The sequence below is a fragment of the Micrasema longulum genome, unplaced genomic scaffold, assembly GCF_059751315.1.
Source record: "Micrasema longulum isolate JH-2025_06_02 unplaced genomic scaffold, ASM5975131v1 h1tg000748l, whole genome shotgun sequence".
Taxonomy (NCBI): Eukaryota; Metazoa; Arthropoda; class Insecta; order Trichoptera; family Brachycentridae; genus Micrasema; species Micrasema longulum.
In genome coordinates this window covers 199,038-220,727 of record NW_028277942.1, presented here as the reverse complement: position 1 = coordinate 220,727, position 21,690 = coordinate 199,038, and the positions used below count along the sequence as shown (strand labels likewise).

At 35.0% G+C, this 21,690-nt stretch overlaps 1 protein-coding gene across 1 annotated transcript in view; it reads right to left on the bottom strand.

Annotated features, from left to right (window-relative positions):
• Positions 1 to 4,217: 4,217 nt before the first annotated feature.
• Fak (protein tyrosine kinase 2 Fak) overlaps positions 4,218 to 21,690 on the bottom strand; it is a 124,376-nt gene continuing 106,903 nt past the window's right edge. The window contains exons 15-26 of the mRNA XM_088230375.1: positions 21,107 to 21,239; positions 19,253 to 19,394; positions 17,665 to 17,736; positions 16,824 to 16,956; positions 15,668 to 15,795; positions 13,557 to 15,454; positions 11,582 to 11,716; positions 10,780 to 10,936; positions 7,973 to 8,046; positions 7,215 to 7,417; positions 6,478 to 6,588; positions 4,218 to 6,102 (exon numbers count right to left, since the gene is read on the bottom strand). Coding sequence (XP_088086501.1) covers positions 5,400 to 6,102; positions 6,478 to 6,588; positions 7,215 to 7,417; positions 7,973 to 8,046; positions 10,780 to 10,936; positions 11,582 to 11,716; positions 13,557 to 15,454; positions 15,668 to 15,795; positions 16,824 to 16,956; positions 17,665 to 17,736; positions 19,253 to 19,394; positions 21,107 to 21,239 — 3,889 coding nt within the window. The 3' untranslated portion in view covers positions 4,218 to 5,399. The remainder of the gene's footprint in view (positions 6,103 to 6,477; positions 6,589 to 7,214; positions 7,418 to 7,972; positions 8,047 to 10,779; positions 10,937 to 11,581; positions 11,717 to 13,556; positions 15,455 to 15,667; positions 15,796 to 16,823; positions 16,957 to 17,664; positions 17,737 to 19,252; positions 19,395 to 21,106; positions 21,240 to 21,690) is intronic.

Genomic DNA, 21,690 nt, shown 5'->3' with positions numbered 1-21,690 from the left:
TTACCAAAGAAATAAAATATATCAAAAGTGGCAAATATAAAAATGTTTAAAAAAATTACCAGAAACTTTAGCATAGTACAGAACAAAAAGATTTAGAGGTACAGTAATAAGTAATTGGTAATAGGGTCTTTTCATGTTTTTTTACTATCAAAAAAGTGAAAAATTACGATGGTGACAGTATTACTTTTTCTGTGTGGTGTCTTTGGTGTTTTTTGAAAAATGCATATTTTGAATTACCTGAAAACAAGACGTTTCGCGCCTTATGGGACAAAAGGCACGTATTACTTTAAATTATACGTCCTTACCAATATTGTGTCAGTACGCATGTTAAAAGTGACATTACAAACTTAATTTTTGCGCATGCGCTGGCACTGCACTGAATACGTATATTGTCTTCTTCCTCTAACCTACAATTCACCGGTATGAAGCCATAGTCTATCTCGCTCAAGCCACAATTTTACCAGATTTTGTATTTTTTGTACAAATTCAGAGTAAAAACTCATACAAAACAGAACATGCAGTGTGACAATTGTAGACAAGATAAGAAAATCGTCCGCTAGAGTCAATCTCTCTATCTCTCTTTTACTGTCAATTATTAATTTATTTACACATATTTTTATTGCATATACTAAGGAACCGCCTCTGATATGTGATACATAACTCTTAACATAAAAAATATGGGATACATCAATTATGAAGAAAAAAACAAGCTTGGGAATAAATCGGTCACTATATTTCCTATGAAAGTCTTGGAACATAATATTGTATAAATAAGTATTTACATCTTATGCGCTATTCACAAATACTTAGGAATAAAAGTCAATTAATTCAAACACAAACATTTCATTTGAGACAGACAACATAAACCACTATTAATAATGAAACTAAATGCAATGGAATTAATTGTGCACTTTAGAAAAGAATTCATAAATATGTAAAAATTTATCGCAGTAATTCCATCAACTCCAAAAAATCTGTGTAAATTTGCGTTGGATTATAATTTGTATTTCTGAAGATATCATGAGGTACATATGAATGTGCTATTTTCTCAAAAATGAGTTTGTTTATGGAAAACATTAAAATATTAGTCAAAAAGATATGCCATCTATCCACTGTGCGTAATCTGTTATTTTGGATCAAGCCCATAGACACTTTTATTTTAAGTACAAAGTCATTTGTCAATATTTACAGTTCAAACTGGTTTAAAAAGTATATGAGTTTTTTTACTCTCCTGTAAAGCTGAATTTTTGCTAATTTGCGACATTCACATGGACCCAATGATACAAAAAGCTTAGTGCGATTACTTACACCTAATGAGCATATATATATATGTAGCTAAATCTTACACTTACATAGGAACACACCCAGTGATTTAGTTCAGTAGGCAAGGTAAGTATATGGCTATTAACTTTGAAAGTGAAAGAACAGATTAAACAAAATAAATAATCTCAGAATGCTGTCTTTGATAATAAAGTAAGTTATAAAACGCACATACCCTCAATAATTATAAAGTTAGTTATGATGCCAAATTGTCTATGATTATGTAAATGAGTTTTTCTGTGTTATTTATGCCATGTGTCTTTTACACTCTTTTCCGGCGTTTCGGATCACATTGCAGCGTCCATAATGCTGATAGAACGGCAGTAAAATTTTTATCTATGAACATATTTTTTTAAATTAGGAAATTGATAACAGTACTCATTTTTATACAAAATGAGCCAAAAGAAACTCGTTTTCAAAAGTTAACATATCTTTTAATACACTTTCTTTAAGCATTATCTCTGTCTATGGAAAAACACTTGATTTGGGTGAATATTTATCATTCTCAAATTGAGTATTAAATATATTTCCTTTGCTTATGCATTTTTTTAAATCAGTTGTGTTTGGAGATATTGGAGTTTTTCTGCAGAAGTGACCAACTCCACTTTTTGGCAAAGAAGATGACAAGGTAACATTTCAAATATATGGGTAATTAATCATGTAGAAACAGAAGGAATTTTAACAATGACAAAAACATACATTAATTAGCTCATTTTGAAAAAAAAATTGGATGAAATGAACAAAGACAGTTCTGAATAAAAATCAAATAATTCGAAGGATTACTAAAATTGGGACTGTTAAAAATACAAAATCGTTATATATCTAAGTTAATATTGTAAAAAAATATTGCTGATATAAAATAAATGTTTGGGATTTGCTGCATAATATAAAATGTGGAAAATCTACCAAGTTTGCATTCTATAAAACCTTAATTATGTGTTGGAATATAAAACACTATGCATATAATGTATTTGATCAAGTGGAAGAGGTATATCACAATATTAATAGTTTAATATGGAACAGTAAATGGAGCTTTTTGATATGTTATAAAAGTGAATATATATATCATTATAGTGTAATAATAGGGTCTTTTCACATTTCTTTATTATTATTATTTTTAAATGACCGAAAATTCGCATTGGTAACGGCATTATTTTTCCTGTGGGATGTCTGATAAATTTTTAATAACGGTTTAAAATATGCATATTTTGAATTACTCGAAAACAAGATGTTTCGCGACCTATGGGATAAACGGCATGTATAACTTTACCGCATCATACTTGTACGGAATGTTTGCTAGAAGCGCACTCGGCGGGCATGACGTGTGACTTCAAAATTATGCGACACAAACTGCGAGTCGTTTGGTAAGTGCTCGTTTTTAAAACTGATAATTATCTTGTTTTTTATACTTGATAGTTATATCATTAATACATTTGCGAAGTTATTCTTAATTTGTGAAAATACCTTATTGTATTGATTGAAATAATCAATAGCTAGCCTTGAAACTGGTGTATGTTACAAAATTAAAAACTCACAAAAACAGATGAAACAAATTTCATTTCAGTGTTCACTTATTCATTTATGCTAAGTGAATCTTTTACATTCTTAGGTCAGCTTAGTAGTTAACCTAACACTCTGAATTAAAACATATTTGATATTTAAACAACAAGCATTAAAAAATACATTTTATTTAAAAAAACTTGTTACATAGACCACTTTAGAATAGCACAAAATGAAAATAGCATACGAATTACTTTCGAGTAATAGACATTTGGGTCTAGACATAAATACTGACCACTTCTGCTCGGATAGATTTGATTTTTTTAAAGTTTAATAATGCTCATTACTCAATTTTGCCAAAAGTGCTACATATACATACCAGTTTAGTTCTAGGCTAGCCAAATAAGTTTGCTTGGCCATTTTTTATAAAGTGGCGGCACATGTTTGTAATGGAAAGGCTCATACAAATAAATTTTATTCCGTATAAACCATACATTGCATACAATGTAAAAATAATCAACAATTTTCAGCATTGACCGATTACTTTACACTGCCATTAATGATTTATTCATATACATACATAATAAAAATGCAACTAACTAAAACAATGACAGCCTTAATCTATTGTAACAAAATAACAGTACTATGAATTTGAACAGTTTTCTTTTCAATCGATAGAATGTTTGTCAGTAAGCATTGTCGCTAGTTGTAAAACAATGTTTTTTGTCAAAATTCCCGTACCTTATTTGCCCGTGTATGAAAATTAAATGCATTGGCTGTTTTCTAACAATTTTTATTTGAATTGCTCGTCCAATTCAACATCATTACATTTTTATGATTGGTTATAAAAAAAATGGTTGTGATTCTCCAAAAGCCAGTTTTAAATTGGAGGTACCAGTCAACATCGGAAGTTGCGCTGACAGCCGGAAAAACATCTCAATAAAATGGATGTCGATACAATTAGAAATAAAATTATGAACGCTTAAATGTTTTCACTAATCTAATTAACTGTACAACATGTATGGAATAGCAGTTACATAATACAATAGTCACTATTTCCGTAAGGATCAATACACGAGTGAAACGATAATTGACTGTCCCCACGACACACATTTACAATATAAAATGTCCATACAACACTGTCACACCAATTACTACACAGTTTATATAAACCTCGCAAGTTTGCTTCACACATAAACGGCCATTTTGTGTCCAATTTTGCAAATTACCCAAAAGAGCGTAAATTATGAGAACAAATGGTTAAGAAATTGCTATAAGATGCTGCTACCATATATTGCTCGTAGCTTCAGTAGAACATTTGAAATTAGATAAAATATAGCTAAGGTAATACAGAATTATCACTAAGCTTACAAAAAATTGAATGGGCAAAACTCTAATTTTTCCTATATTCTCGTATGCCCGCAGAAAAATGGACTTTGAAAGTTGCGGATACCATGGACAGCCCAGAGGACTAATGCATCTATAACCTGAAATTTGGATATTGAACAGCGTCTTCCTTCCACTATGCAAATCCTTGGTATTTCAGCCACGTACGAGGCAAAGAGATGACATGAAAAAATGGTGATACAAGGACGGGTAGAGAGAACTCGATTTCTATATTTGATATATAGCTTAGATACCAGATAATTGAAATAAGCACTGTATTGATACTAAAAGTATAGGTTTTAGTACCAATACAGAGCCCTATGCACCATATGGTGTGCATAAGTGCACTAATGGATAGGTAATAAGATAAGTAATCCCAAATGAATACTGAAGGTAAATCGATGAAGAAAATAAAAATTAAAACTTAGAAATTAAATTTGAATTAATTTACGTTCCCGTGGATTGATTCACAATATCGGACATAAAACTGTGACATAAATTTACTCACAAAACCTAAAATATGTTACCTAATAATAATCTAAAGAATATACAAATCCACAAAAAATACATAGAAAAAATAATTTATTGATATTAACAAAATTGTGGTAGATATACAAAATTATTTTTATTTGAAAATGCTCTCGCTATTTTAGAAGCCGCCCCAACTATGGAAAGATACAAACTCGTAATAAAGATAAATTTGCTTTAAGTAATTTATAAATGGCAGTGTATTAAGCATTTCTACGCTCCATATATATTTTTTAAACTGTGATTGCGAATATTCTACTTTTCGGCGAAAAGCGTATCGTATATTAAGCTGCGTTATTACTGAATCCTAACCATTATTCTATGTTTTAAACGGCTACGTAGAGTACTTGAGCCAGTATACCTATCAATCTTCGAGGATTGTTTCAAGTTTAAAAACGACTACAATTTAAGAACATTCATTACTTAACCACGTACGATTAAAGCGAGTCACGTATGGGGTAAGCCGCGTAACGTCACATAGAAAAATATTACCGAATGACACAGTCGTGTCAGAATCGGGTATAAAAAGTAGCAAAATAAATTGTCGCGGATTACTCGTCAATTTGGATTGAGCATTAAGTGGAAACAAATCAATATTCATTAAAATTAGTATCTTTATTTGGATGGTTTTCTTTATTACACTCGGTAGTTTTTTCCCAATCATTTTAGTTTTCGTTACTTTGAGTAACGGCAACCGTGTTTGAATTCAGCTGTGACATTTTCTTGCTCAGCGAATAGATCGGCTGGTCGTTCTCACTCTGAGCGTGAACGATCTTTTTGGGTGATCCTGACTTGCTCGGTGGCGTGCTCGCGATTCCGTCTACCGAGCCTTGTCGACTCCTCGGACCTTCGATGGATCTCGACCCTAGAGAAGAATAACTGGCGTCCGGATTCCCGTACAAATGAGCCGGTTGGCCAGAATCACCGTACAGGTTGTAGTTTTGAATCAGGGCGGACACGCGATTGGAGGTGACGGGCAGGCTGGATGGTTGCGAGGGCGGCAGGCTGGACGGTTGCGAGGGCGGCACGCTCGTCACGGCAATCGTTTGCTGGATCGTAACCGGTTGGTTGAGTCGGAAATCCGGGCGTTGCTGCTGACTCACAACTGCCGGTTTGACGCTAACAAAGACGTCATCGTCATTCGGTATTGCGATCTGGTTGGTTATGGTGGCAGTTTGAACCGTAACCTCCGATTGGGAGTTGGATTGATGCGCGGGGCAAGGTTGGGTGGCATTGGGTTCTGGGAGGACGCACTGGGCGAGGATGGAACGCCAGTCTATGTGTGTGTGGCGCTTGCGTATGCAGTCCACGACATCCAGAAGGTTCTTGGCATCCATGGCGAGAATGTGCGCGGCCGACAGCATGCTCCTACACAAAACAAAATAGCAGATATATTGTCAGTATGAAAAATATAATATGAATACAATTTTTTCAACAAACAATGAAGATTTTCAACGAAGATACTTAAAATTTTCATACAAATATATACATTTTCATACATAAATATCGGTTTTACTTTATACCATGTAGAATATGTACCTGTTAAGTTTCTTTTAGATGTAGTTCTTAATTGAATTCTTATTGATTTTTGCGAGTGCCACATCAAAGTATTAATGCTTTGGTGGGTACTCTTTGTATAATATATATAGATAGCACTACGGCTCCTCCTCGCGGCCCGAGGGCCGAGGCTAGTTTTACACGGACCCCATCTTCCGGAATAGGAATAGTATTATTGTTACTTACTTGGTGTACTCAAGTTGGAGGGTAGTAGTACTGTATTGGATGGCGAGCCTCATGGCCTCGATCAGTCCCGCCATATCCTTAGACAGGACCTGGTGAGCCATCTCCACTTCTCTGCAATTTTCAACAATTGCCAATTCTTATTTAAAGAAACAATGTAATCACAATGAGGAAATTCAGTGTCTTTTTTTTTCTATTTTTATTTGTTAATAGAATATTAAACTAAGCCAAATTTTTTAAACTTTATTTTTATGTATCGTATTATCAACACTATGATTTTTTAAAGTTTTTTATTTCTGAAATAACTGTTCTCTGACAGTTCTTCCGATCGGTTCATTTACGGTGACCAAACCGGATATCCTTCAAAGCTCTCATATCATTGGATGGTTCATATGAACTAGAGAAGTAGTGCGTTTTTATAAAATATTTTTTATTTATTTTATTTTTTGTACATTTTCAAGAAATTTTGCCTTACAATTTAATTCTCTAATTTTCACCGCGCGCAAAAAAACATTTTTTGTATCCAATTTCCCGTAGGGCTGAAGTTCCTCATCGAAAACTAAAACTCAAATTGAATATAGCTATACCATAGCCCATGAAAAACCGTGACACAGAGGCCTTCCTCAACAAAGCCATCCGGCATCTCGTTGAACACTTTCAACCTGAAAGAGGTAGCTAAAGAGAGCGCATGAACTGAACTGAACTGAAGATTCGTGGTGTCGGTGATTCACCGAGCTTACCTCCGGGCGTGGTGCGGGAAGGCCTCGAGCAGTGCGTCCACCAGCGCGCACAGCAGGCGCAGGCGGGCCCCCACCGCTGTGACGGCAGCTAGTAAAGTGCCGCCGCCCGCACGCCCCGCACTGGCCAGCCGCAGCACGGCGCGGACGACCTCCGTCGTGGCGGCGTACATCGGGTCCTCGTGGCGCTCCCAAGAGCCGCCACTCTGCGGGAAATATGGAAACATGAGTTAGCAGTGTACAAGCAGTCCATCATGTTACGGACAGGCACTTGAAGTATAGAGCTGATCACCTTACCTTCATGTACCAGATGATAGATACACGCTAGATTTAGTGTACCAATGCAGTGCCCTATGGCATGCTGATGGGCCGTACTCAGGTTGAGAATAATTGCCAAATTGATATAAATTTGGATCGTAACTACTTTTAAATATGTACACCTTTGACGCCCCTACTGCTGCATCCAAACATACTGCAATTCACCATTGTCGATTTTTATTTATTGTAACGAGTAAATATCCAAGTTATTTACAAACAAAGCCAAGCACATCAACAAAAGCGTCCGTTACGCGTCTGTTGTCAAACAAAACAAAATGGCCGCCAGCAGAGTGAAGTTGTCGCTAACCTAAAATATGTAATGGTTTCCTTCTATGCAAAATAACGATACGGCTCCTCTATAGCTAGTGCATTTTTACTCTGAGATAAAAACAGTATTTTGGAACAAAGTAGAAGTAAATAAATTATTTATAGAGATAACTTACCGTGCTCGGAGTGCTAGTGCCTTCCTTGTTTGTGCGGAGAGTATTGTTGGGACTCATCTCTATTGAACTGTGACCTACAACAGAAAAGTTATTTGCAATTTATTGCAACACAGAGGGAAAACTTTTTTGAGAAGGGAATATGGAACTCTAGGCGTTTACAGGGCTGTTATGTCACTATTGTAAAGTTAAAGAGCTGAAACCTTTATATATGTGATGAGATTCGTCTGGCTGAGTTATTTCACCTACTAACAACATTGTTGATTAAACTAATCTGTCAATCTACCTATCTAAAATAAATCTGCCCTTTAACGTCCGTAACGTCTTTGACGTCAATTTTACCGTGTCCTTTGGATCTGTATGACCCGTGTAAAATCAGCCAGAGGGTGTTCTATCGCCGCAACTTTACCTCGAGTGTCTGGCCACCCTGAATAACATTGTCAAAGGTCGTGAGTATAAAAATAAATGAGTATAAAAATAAAGAATTCATTAAGTCTAGCGAGGGAATGTCTATCAGGGGTGCCACAAGGGTCTATCTTGGGTCCTAAATTGTATATAATTTATGTGTCAGTGATTTGCAACGTTTTTAAAGAAGTAAGGAGATTTATTTTTGCAGGTGACACCGCACTAGTTATTTCCAATAAAAACCCATTAGAATCACAAGAGATATTGCAAAGTGATTTCAATAAATTGTTAAAATGGGCTCATGACTATGGTCTCATTATAAATGCAAAAAAGACTAAATGCTTATACATAAAATCTCCTCATGCCAAAAAATATGTTTTGCCTAATATTATTGCTCATTGCACAGATTGCTTGCATGATGGTATTTCTAACACATGTAATTGTGAACTCATAGAATTTGTGGAGGAGTATAAGTATTTGGGTATTTTTATTGATCATAATTTTAAATGGGATCGTCATATATTTAAACTTTGTGATCGATTGCGGACTCTTGTGAGTACTTTCTATAAGTTATCTTTTATTTTGCCTAAAATCACTCTTAAAATTATTTATTTTTCTTTAGTAGAATCAATAATAAGATATGGTATAAAGTCGTGGGGACATTCGACTAAAACTAATATTAAAATGATCCAGGGTCTACAGTATTCTATAGTTAAGCGAATTGTACCTGCAGAGATTTACGAACAAAGAAGTAATAATGATCTCCTGTACAAAACAATCAAAACTCTGCCTGTTCGAGGACTACTGTGGCTTTGCATCATTTTGGATCAATTTCATAGTAATACATTCAAGTTTCCTCTCAAACATAACCATAATACACGCTTCACGTCTAATGATGGCTTGGTAGTACCAAAAGTATGCAATAAATATGGAAATAGAACTCTCAAATATTTAGTACCTAGAATTTTTAATTTATTACCAAAAGAACTTAAATTTAACTCACATTGTAACAAGAGCAAAATAAGAGAGTGGCTACTCGATCAAGAGTTTATATATGAATAGTAGCTTAGGTGTAAATATTTTATTTTTTCATGTATTTTCTTGTATTTAAAAAATAAATTTATATATTATTATTTGTATAAACATGTATATTCTGATCTTTCCGGCTGTTAATTTTTATATGTAATTCATTGTTTTTGTAAATGTAAATAATATTATTAAGTCAGTATAAATATAATCTTCACCAACAAGCTACAAAAGGTGGCTTGGTGGGATTTTAGTTTTAGTAAAAATATAACAAGTGAAATTTTTTTAAATTGTAAAAATGTATAATTATGCTATTAAATCAAATAAATAATATGTCGTGCAATCTAAATCTAATCATATCATTATTGGTTGAGCCACATTTACTATGAAGGTGGCTACCTTAAACTGAAATGTTACAATCTCCGTCAAATATTTTTATTTTCGTCCGAATGACAATGCAACACCCCGCAATCGCCACTCACCATACCCACAAGTACAATAAACATGTATATTAGTAGTAAAGACAATAATAATGAAACAATATTACATTTTCAAGGGCATTGTGCCTTGTCCAAGAGCCACATCGCCACGGCCTCCGTGGTGTAGTGGTCAAGACGCTTGACTCACGCACGGAAGGTTCTGGGTTCGATTCCCGAACACAAAAATTAAAATGTGATTTTTCTCAAGCCTGGGTGCTCTGTGATGTAATTCACCACTGTAATTAGGCCTCCTGGCCAGTTGTGGTGCAAAAAAAAAATGTAAAAAAAAAAAAAAAGCTCTAGAGCTTTCCTTAACATAATATTATGGTTTACAATATAACGAAAGCGATGACCGATGACCGAAGGATAGCAAATGTAGGTAGTGCATCCATATTATTGCTTAGTTATTGCATCTAGCTGACCGGCGACTGGCTGACAGCTGGGACTGCGCAGTTCCTGGTAGATGGTTGATGCACATGTGCAAGTATCAGGGTTATATCGGCTTTGTGCCCACTTTGGTCTTCTTTGATTATTATCGTTAGACGTAAAACTTGCCGCTAAAAAATTCTGATACTAATTATTCTACATTGATCTTAGATAAACATGTGTACAATGTTTGATATTTTAGGATTTTTGTATGATATAGGAAATATTGTGGGTATTATTTGTATTTTTGAATAAAATTCTAAATAAAATCAAGTGCCTTGTTCAATCCAGCATCCCATAGATCCAGCTCGTCAGAAGAAGTTCAAACAATAAGGTGGAGAACCTCAGTATAAGGTGAGTACTCTTTTTCATTAAAGTTCAGAGCAATAATATTAATAACGCAATTTGCATATTATCACAGCGACTTACCTTTCGTCCGGTATGCGGCGCGATCAATTATGATGTAGTACCTACCTGAGCTAATTTGACTAGTGTTCATGGCTCGATGCTCGGCGGACAGCTTCAGGTCCAGGGGTTGGGCGTAGCCAGATGCCATCTCCACTCCGCCCGGAAGCTGCTCTTCCATACCGACTTCTGCGGCTCCGGAAGTTATCATCGACAATCGCTTCTTCTGCAAATTAATGCAGGACAAAGGGATTTTGAGTATTATGCAATTAAAATCTAAAACCTACTTCCAATGTCCATTATAACAATTAGTAAGGAGAAAATGTTTAAAAAGGCTATAAAAATTGGATAGTGAAGGTGGGTAGAAGTAAAATGGATTGTCTCATTCACCCAAACCAATATTGAATCACCTGCTCCACAAACGTATAGTTTATGTTCTTTTATTGTACATATATAAATAATATAGGTATACAGAAATTAAATACATGTAAACATGAATGCGTAGCGTTTAAAACTGTCATTTCTCTCTGTACGTTAAGTCTTCTTTGTATATTCTCACATGTAAAAAAAAGTATCTTGTTAAGTGCCCTCGGCACGGGTAACCCCAGTGAGGTCAAATTATTTTTATTATTGTTTATTTTTTCTATTTTAAATAGATACTCGCTACATCCAGTAGCAAGTATTTATTTTTAATTCAATTGTACTTTGTTACTGGTTTTACCACACAGGAGTTGCACGCTGAACTTATAGTCTTACTGGTTTTCCCAAAAACAGTAATCATGGATAGTGATGTTTTTGCTTTTAACTAAATAATAAGTCTGTTAAGACTCGCGACGGTTCTAAAACTCCTGCGAGTACGGTTTGCCCATACCAGGTTGGTTTCCTCCTGCTGCAGCCAGGACTGGTCTTCCCTGCTCTGGTGCTGCTGCTTGGTCAGCTCCGCGATGAGGCGGCGCTCCAGGGAGGCCGGAGACTCGCGGCAGGACGGGTCCATCGGTTCCCCGTACTGTAAACGTAACAAGTATTGGAAAGCCAGTCGTAAAAAGCGAGCAAAATACAACTTTCAATGAATGTGTCAGTGATATGAATAGTTGCTGGATATTTCAAATAGAATAAAGCCGTGGTTTCGTAAGAAAGCGGTCATGATATGCCGTGAGACAGTGGGTGAAACAAGAAAAATGTTAATTTAAAGAGAACTGTGCCATTATTTGGGGGCTGTGATCACCTAATTTTATTGACTGATCAGCTTATTTTTATAAAACTGAGACGTACTGCAACAAAAATGGATAATTATAACATACAGCAATATTAGTAGAGTTATTTGGAGTCATCAGAAGTCGAAAACTATCATTTGAAGGAGAGTTATAGATACTTACGTTTATTGTAAATTAAATTGTTTTGTGATTTTCTTACAAAATCAATCGAAATTCCTCATTTTCAGACACAAAAATGTACATGGCTACACGAGAAAAAACAATTTAAAACAGTTTGTACCGCTGTGACGGCCATTTTGCACATGACGGCACCGTTGTTTGACGTTCTGCTCACAATCAACGCTCTCTAGGAAAACTGCGCTGTCTGGTTTGTACTGACAAAGTTTCAAATGATAGCATTCACCGCAACTAGACGATGGAATTCATAGCTTAAGCGACAAAATTTTAACAAGGGACTTGATCATTTTTATAAAATCTCAAACTGTTTGTATCCTAATTTTTACAAAAAGATAATCTAACAAAATTGATGATAGTTAAAATGTTTTCAAAAAGCATTTGACTTTTACGAAAAGTTGTGAATTTCTTAACAATGTTTCGAAATTTATAACGTAGATAAGACTTTTAATTTATCAGTAGAAAATGGCTGGCTGAATTTGTATGAATAAAATGGAGAATTTAAAGTATAAGTAAAAAGATTTAGCTTCAATTACATTAGAACTTCGTTTATCCAAACTCCAGTCATCTGAATCTAGATAACGATCTAATCTGATAACGATCAGGAAATCAAAACATTATGGAGATATTTTCAATTCAAATTTGATTGTGCAATTAATTTTGGTGGAATGTTTAAGTAAGTTTTTAATGTGATTTCAATGCACCGTATTGTTTCAAAAGCAATAAAATCTGGCACTCATCAATCTGGATAATTGTAGTTTTACTGTACTATCAAAAAGTGGCTTATGATTATTGTACACAAAGGTAAAAGGTAAAATATAACCATGCTGCTTTATCAAAATGGCAAAAATATATAAAATAAAGTAATTATGCATTGAAAAATGTCACAAATCAGAAAAGAAAATGTAGGAAATGAAGGAACTTATACGGTTCTGAAAGAAACAAGCGGAGAATTGTGACAATTTTCTATGGAATGTAACAATAAATATAAGAATCAAAAAGGCTTTTTTTCTTCTATGCTTTAAAACAATAGTTATTGGATTACAGACAAAAATGATGCAGAGTAACTGAAAATAAAAAAGTATTTAAAATATGACCACAATATTATGTCTACACATATAAGAGCTAGAACTGCCTTGTTGATTCTGACTTCAGAAAAAAAAGAGGTGGATGAATGAAAATTGTGTAAGGAAATATAAGGAATTGTTAAACTACAAAAAAATATACAACCAAGAGAGACACAAAAACAAAAAAAAAATTAACTGAAATGTATCTCAGCCTTAAACACAAAAACAAATAAGGCGTAACTAAAATAAACGATGAACATAATTGTAATTTATAATTAAGCTACGCACCTTTAAATATATTTTTTTTAATTGCTAAAAATAATTGCGAAAAATCTAACTACGAAACAATAACAAACACGCCTAAACACGTTGGTGTGTCATGCAATTTCACCTCATCACTCGATAAGCTTTTCAATAGAGGGTCGTTCTCTTCATCAGAGGCAATCTGCGAATCTTGTCTCAACCTTTGCACACCCATCACTTCGATGCAGCGCTGCTGGTACGCGACACTAGGAGGAACGGGCTTCCCCACATTCAGCACTTGCGCTCCGAGGCTGATGTTCGAAGGAGAGTGCGAAACTTCCGTGTTCTGTTTCATCCCAACGGCGACACTGTCTATTATATTTCCGTCTTGCTTGGCGGACATTTGCATGGCGACCGTTTGCACGTACGAGAATTGTGTCGGAGGTTGATGCGGCATTTGATAGCTAACGGGCGCTCTGAGGTTAGGCGGGATGGCGGAATGGTTGATTCTGCTCAAGTGCCCTTGTACGCCCATGTAGGGTTGATTCATACGCGGAGAGCCTTGCAGATTGGGAGGCTGTTGGTTGGAAACTGCTCGATATTGTAAGTGATGCGGTGTATTCCTCGACTGATTTGCATTGAGCTGGTGGAAATATCCACTCTGATTGGAGCGATTTAGACCCGCCTTGCTTGCCGCGATCGAAGCGCAACTCCTTACATTTTCTCCGCCGAAATCATAAATCTCTTCTATCAAGGGAGGCTCGGCTAATTGCCTGTTCTTCTGCGTGTTTGCTACACTCGCAGCCAGACTAGCGTTGAGATTGCTCTGACCTATGTACTGATTTGAGTTTATTTGCGATTTACCTATATGACCGGGAGGGCACATTTGCCCCATAGGATTTTGCATCTCTCTTTGTGTTAGTAAAGCGGGATGAGGAAGCATTTGCTGGTTGGGAGGATATTGACCAGAATGGGTTTGGAAGGCGGCCACTTGGCCGGGAACCGAAAACTGGCGCTGCAGGCTCCCAGTATGAGACTGACTGTTACTTTTAGGAACATTGCCGTGACTCATTTTCCTACCGAGACTGTCGTAGCACCCAGGCACGATCTTCGAATTACGCTCCAAAGACCCGATTCTTTTCCCATACGGTTCGGGGGAGTTTGTTTGACTAAAAACAAAGTTATGAATGTGCGTGTTGCGCTCCAAAGAACGCACGCGACTAGCATTATCCGAACTACTGGAAAAGTGTCTCGGACTAGAAGGATTGATACTCTGATTCGAGTTTTGAGAAACAGAATCTGTAGATGATTTATCATTACTTTCGGAATTGTCCGAAGGTGTATTTTGGGGCACAGGTTGAACCATTTGTCCCTTACTCGACTGAGTGAGATTTTGGGTAGCTAAAGCAGATTTGGTAGAGTACACTCCGGCGCTATGATTGCTAGCGATGCTCTGATCGAGATTGACGGAACTACGCCTCGAGTCACTGGGCAGCGATGAGATCTGACTGAAGTTACCGATCGAAAAGTCACTACAAGAGGAAAGAGAAGCCGTCATTTGAATTTGGGGAGTGAAGTTTTGAGACATGTTCCCGGGGTCTTCTTTATGACCGATGATGACTTTAAGGATTTCATCTTTTTCCAAGGAGTAAGCCATGGTGTCCCGGCTTAGTGTACCGCTGCTGGTAGAGCTAATGGAGTTATTAGGGTCGGACGGGAAGGAGATTGTGGTTGAATCAAGGTTCGTGGTTTCATCAGGCAGGGGAGAAGCAACTGGATCGAGTTGCTGAAGATCTTTGACAGCAAGAGGGACAGTTTGGAGGGAGACAGCCGAGTCGGGGGCCAGGATGTTTTCGGAGTCTGGAGGTTTCCCCTTGAAGTGGACACCGAGGGTGTTGAATACCGAGGCGGGGGTGGTGTAGGCTTGCGGATCCAGTGGCCGTGCCTGGTTCTCTCTCAACAGATGGGCCAGCACCATGGGGTTCTGCGCCACGATGTAGGTCTGCGTAGTAGTTCCCACACTCTGCATGGATGAAGAGTCCACTCCTGTTGATAACACCGACATTCAAAATAAAATTTATTCTACCTAAAATTTCACTAAACATTAACATATCTTTGGTCGGTGTGCATTACCGCCAGTATACAATTTTGGCAAAGATTATTATCTCATATTGGGGGATTTTTAACTCTTATTGGATGTTCTCTAATCACACAATACGCGTGATAATATTATTTACTACACTGACGATGGCAACTGACCTGTGAGGTTAGTATTGGGCCGGCTGGGTTTGGGGGGCGGCTGCTCTCCCCAGGAAGCGGCAGCCACTCTCCTGTTCTCCCGCCTCATGGCATCCAGGGCATTGGACTTCTCTTCTTCGAGAATTTCGCTGCAAAATAATATGGAAAGGGTACAGAAAAACTCATTTTTAACGTTTTTTCAAGGGAGCAACAAAAAAAGCGTAAAACTGAGGAAAACGTTAAAGTGAGAAAATAAAAAATATATAGAAAAAATGGAATAATTACATAAAAATAATGTGCTAGGCTAAATTAATTTTCTAATATTTATACTGCAAGATAAATTGTATTTGTAAAAACTGGCACAATCGGGAATGTTGAATATTTTGATCTATTTTCAATGATTTCATTAAAAAGATTTTGATATTTCGTATTTTTTAAATAATATTATTGTTTAATTTAAAAACAATATGTATTTTATGTGTCAATACTCAAATTTAACACAAAAATAAAATTTTGAATTTGCATAGAATGTATACAATTTTTTTCCCAAAAATGTGGGGAAATTTTATTTACATGGTATCACATTTTTTTCTATGGTATTATTTAAAATCTCTGTAATTTCAAATGTCATTTTAGATCGCGGAAACTGTCTTTATTTCACATTATGTCAATAACTTTTAATATTTATATTTCTCGCTACTTTCTGCATCGTAATTTGTCAAAATAATAAAGACTTCATTGTTCTTAAACGTGTGTCACAATTTAGTAACATGTCAGTATGGTGTTTTTGATCAAATGAAAACTAACCCTAAAGGAAGACATTTGAACAAAAGGGTCAATTACACTGCACCTGCTTTGAATTTAGTTAAAGACAATAACTTACCTTTTATTAGTTGTTTACCTGCTTTTATTCTTCAGTTTGGGGAACTGGGCGGTGGGATGCGGTATTGATTTTATGCCGACATAATTTTGGCTTTTTTGACGCATCAAATGAATTATTAATTTTTTTAATGTAAAACCGGGGTGATAAAAAATATAAAATATGTTAATTAGGGGGAAAATTGTTTGAGAATATATGAAGCATAAATGGGACATGAAGATTTCAGTACAAAAAGCGGGAAAATGTAAAAAAAAACACATTTTTTCTTGCAAATCGCTGTCTTGTAACTGGATTTACCTTAAGGATTCTTTGAGATCGTTGGGGAGGGGGCGGTGTGAGGGTTCATAGGCCCAGCAGCGTGACATCAGAGAATAGAGTCGTGGAGGACATCGTTCCGGAAGGGCTAACCTCTCTCCATTCTCTATTTTACCTGTACAAAAAAATATTTGAATATTACATACACAATCACACTCCATTTATTTTTTTGATCAATAATATTTTGTGTATTTCCAAATGTTTGTAGACAAGGCTTTGTCTGACACGAGGCGGAAAATTGATTTATTAACAGTTCAATAAACTATTCACAATGTTTCCAATCTTTAAAACAGTATAAAGCAAACCTAAAAACGATAAAGAGAGAGAAAAATATTTACTAAAGTAATTAAAAAATACACGTAAGACAAAAACGTAATAAAAATATGCAAATATAATAAAGTAGTAAAAATACGTAAAGACATAAAAGTAATAAAAATATGTAAAAGACAATAAAGTAATAAGAATACATAAAAGAACATACAGTAATAAAAATATGTAAGGACAGTAAAGTAATAAATATGCATAGAATGCAATAAAGTAATAAAAATAGTTTCAAGCAAAAATATGGGGCCTTGAGGTAGTGTGGATTAAAACGTAAGCTTTTTTTAAAAATTTAACTACATACTCGGATTAAATTGATGACAAATGACGCTTAAGCTCCTATGGCTCTGAGCGCCTCACATATTAATATTTCCCATTGATTAAATAATACATATTAAGTTGCGCCTTATGAGATAAGCCGTTTACAAAAATTAAACGAGCTTTGTAAGTTCACTCTACCTTAGAAAATATGAGTTACATTATGATATTTGCGTAATTTTACCTATGACATCATTGTTTTTCACGCCGCTGAATGGCTTTACTCCGAGCATAAGGATTTCCCACATACAGACGCCTGGAAAATTAATGAATAATTAACATGTGGCAGAAGATGACGGCAAATTTGTACAATTAAGAAATTCAATTATTAAAAAAAAGGTCAGTTTTTATTTATTTATATTTGTACATTACATTACAATAGGAGTACTGATATTTGTGCGAGAGTGTTTGCCCGTTAATAAAAAATGTTTACGTCACGTTAGGGGTAAGCCTGGGCAATAAGTTACAAGTTCATCTACTAACTTTTAACATATACAGTGGAACCTCGCTTAATTTATATCGAGTCCCTGTCCATAGAACTCATCAATCTGTACTCTTCGACATTCCTAACTCAATGACTAATTATATGAAAAATAGCACTCTTCGAAGAATACAGATTACCTGTAATGACAGTTTTAGTGACATCGACATATTACACTATAAATACCATATTTTTATCAGATCTGTTAGACATTTTAAATTTATCTCCTGCTTAACTTTTAATTTAGACTTTTGATTTTATCTTTCAATTTTAACTTTTTAATTATAACTTTCAATTTTAACTTTTAATTTCAACTCTTAATTTTTACTTATTCATATGTACATCTACTACCTGCATCTAATTAATTATTGATTATTGTTGGTTGTGAATTTTTACTAAGAAATATAAATGTTCATTGAAGCAGAGAGAGAGGGGAGGAAAGTAGAGTTGGAGCTATACAATGTCTTCTCTCTTTTATGTACTTTTTATTTAATATTTATATTTTTATAGATATATTTTTTTAGGATTAAACTATTTTTTCCCCTCTCCTCCTGCATTCATAATAAATTTATGTGAAATCTGTAATTGGTCTTACTTTTTAAAACTGTTCTTTTGTACCTTGTATTTATATAAAGACTGTATGATTTCCTTAATAAATAAATAAATTAACAAGCACCTCTAACATTGAGTTATTCGCATAACAAACGGAACAAATGTTTGAAAATGTCTCACTTAATGTGTGGTGTTTTCTATAGCGAGTGATAAGTAGAAAACCGGGGGTCTGTAAACCTCGAAAGAAACTTTGGCCAGAGCAGCGTTGTTGAATGTTGAAAAGTTTGCGACAGTGTTGAGTATGTAATCAACGATTGTATTGTGTCTTAAGTCACTCATCATGGGGCTGACAACGATGTCTGGCTGAGGATAGATACCAATAATATCGATGAGCTTGTGGAAGACCACAGCCAGAAACTGACCACCGAAGAGCTTATGGAGTTATTCTGCAACGAATTATGCTCACTAAGCGAGGTTCCACCATATTATTATGTACCTGCTATGATGTCAAAATAGATAAAAAAATGTAGATAAGACTACTAGGCAAACAAATCATAAATGAAAAAAAGTCGACAATGGCCAATGATTAAACAAAACCAGTCCAAATTGTTTCTACAAAGGGAGAATCTAAGTTTGGCCAGTTCAGCTTTTATGCATACTTTTTTAAATGAGAATGAAATTGTTTTTTAATTAATGTGTAATAATATTGTTCTATGTTTAATACATCTAAAATTCTTACCAAACATCCAAACATCAGAAGCGGTGGTGAACCTCCTGAAGTTGATAGATTCAGGGGCCATCCACTTGATGGGCAGTTTCCCTCTCGAAGCTTTATAGTAGGACTGATCTTCTACCCAGCGAGAGAGCCCAAAGTCAGCCAACTGGAAAAAGTTAATATGATATAAGATGACGACCAAGAGAAACTTAAACATTCCAATGGGGTAAAGTTATTAGATTTTCAGGGCCAGTTAGAAAAAAAATAACAATCCTAATGTTAATAATTATTTCATTACAACTGTATGATTTTGCTATGAACCGTTTCCTGACGGTCGTGCGGACTCTGAAATTAAATCCACGAAATATATTGGGGATTTGAATAAATTCTCGCTGTTTATCGTTCGACGTCTCTCGACTTCAATTCGTACGGCACCCGATTTCCTTGCTTTGAAATCATTCATAGTGCTTTTAAACGTTTGGCAACTGTTGTGTGACAACTCCTAAGGATTCTGCTTATTTTATTTTATTAACATAAACGTCAAATCTGCCCTTTACAAACATCTATAACATTAACATATTTGGCTTGATATTTAAAAAAAAAAAAATGAAACCAAAAATTATACAAGATTTATATTTAAAAAATTGACCTAAAAATTATACAGCATATTCAGTAGAAAGTTTAAATAATAAAACATTCTACAGTAAAACAACAAGAAAATCATAAGTACTGTTTCACACAGCTAGGCAAAGTGAACAAAAAACTGTATATTTATATATATATATATATTATGAAATGCATGAATAAATAAATATAATTACAATTCACCATCTTTGAAAAAGTTCAAGAGGTTTGTTCTATAGGAACAATACCCTACACTAAATATATCAGATACGTGGGAATAACTATTGCCGAGTTCATGAAGTCTATTGCCGAGTTCATGAAGTTCATTTTGTGTCTGATATGGGTCTTTATCGAGTAATGCTTCCAATTATTGATCTTCAAACTTTTTCGGTGCATTAGAGCGTTCTTTATCTTCAAAATTAAAATCATATTTAAAGCCTCAAAATTAAAATCAGCATGTTGTTTCCGACAGAGCATGGTCGCCGTAAGTCTCCAGAAGAGTTCCATGTGTTTCAACTGCAGATTTAAAAAAAAAGTAGTGCAGTAAAATTCCTTGCAAATCCTCTTTTTTGGCACGAAATTCAACATATTTAACATTACGAAAAAATATGTTATTTACACTTCGGCAAAATAACATATACTGTCATTACAATCTTAGTATATTTCTTGTTAGGTACTCCCAAAGAAAAAAAATCTCATGCAGTCGAGTCAGGAGAACGAGGTAGTATTGCGTCGCATTGATTTGTTCAAAATTGGAATTAAATTAATAACAAAATGAGGAACTTCAGCCCTACGGGAAATTGGATACAAAAAATGTTTTCTTGCGCGGGGTAAAAATTAGAGCATTAAATTGTATGGCAAAGTTTCTTGAAAATGTACGGAAAAAATAATAAAAACGCACTACTTTGAATGACGTCACTGGTTCGTATGAATCAACCTATGATCTGAGAGCCATCGAAGATTTCCGGTCTGCTTGTCGTTTCTGGACCAATGGGAAGAACCAAACGAGAATAAGCGGAAATGAACCTCTGACGTTACACACGGAGTTATTTCAGAAATAAAAAAACCTTAAAAAATCGTAGCGTTGATAATATGATATATAAAAATAAAAAATATTTTTTTTTGTCTGCTTAATAGTCTATTGACAAATGAAAAAAAACCACTGAACTTCCTCATTAACGGTTGACCATTTTAAGACAAATCGTACTGTAATAAGATGACAATACTAAACCAGTAAATGAATATATGTAGTACCTTAACACAGGTAGGAGAGCTGACTAGTACATTCCTGGCGGCAATGTCTCGGTGCACAAATTTCTTACTCTCCAAGTAACTCAGGGCCGTAGAGAGTTGGTATGTGTACAGAAGCAAAGAGGATAGCTCCAACCTAAAACACAAATATTTATTTTTAAAAAGAATAATCCGCTCAGTCTCTTTAGTGGCTTGAATTGGCGAAACTCTCCAACCCAATATTAATCATTTGCGTAATTGGTGTGAAAACAATAATTTGTATTGTAATGTTGATAAATGCAAAATTATGACATTCTGCCGCAACAGGAATCCCACTGTTATCGCGTATAAAATGAATTCTTCACCCTTAGAAAGAGCCACAGAGATGTCAGACGTCAATGTATTATGTATTCTAAATGTTCCACTAAATCGTTTAAAAATTCATTTGTAACCCTCAATACGTGTAATTAGAAATTAAATTGTATTGATATTACTAACATATCTTTAAATTCCTTTAAAAATGAAATTTTCAAAAAAAAATCAAGTTATGATGTTACACCTTGAATAATATGCAGGTTATGTGCAGTTCTGTTTGTAGGCACATAATA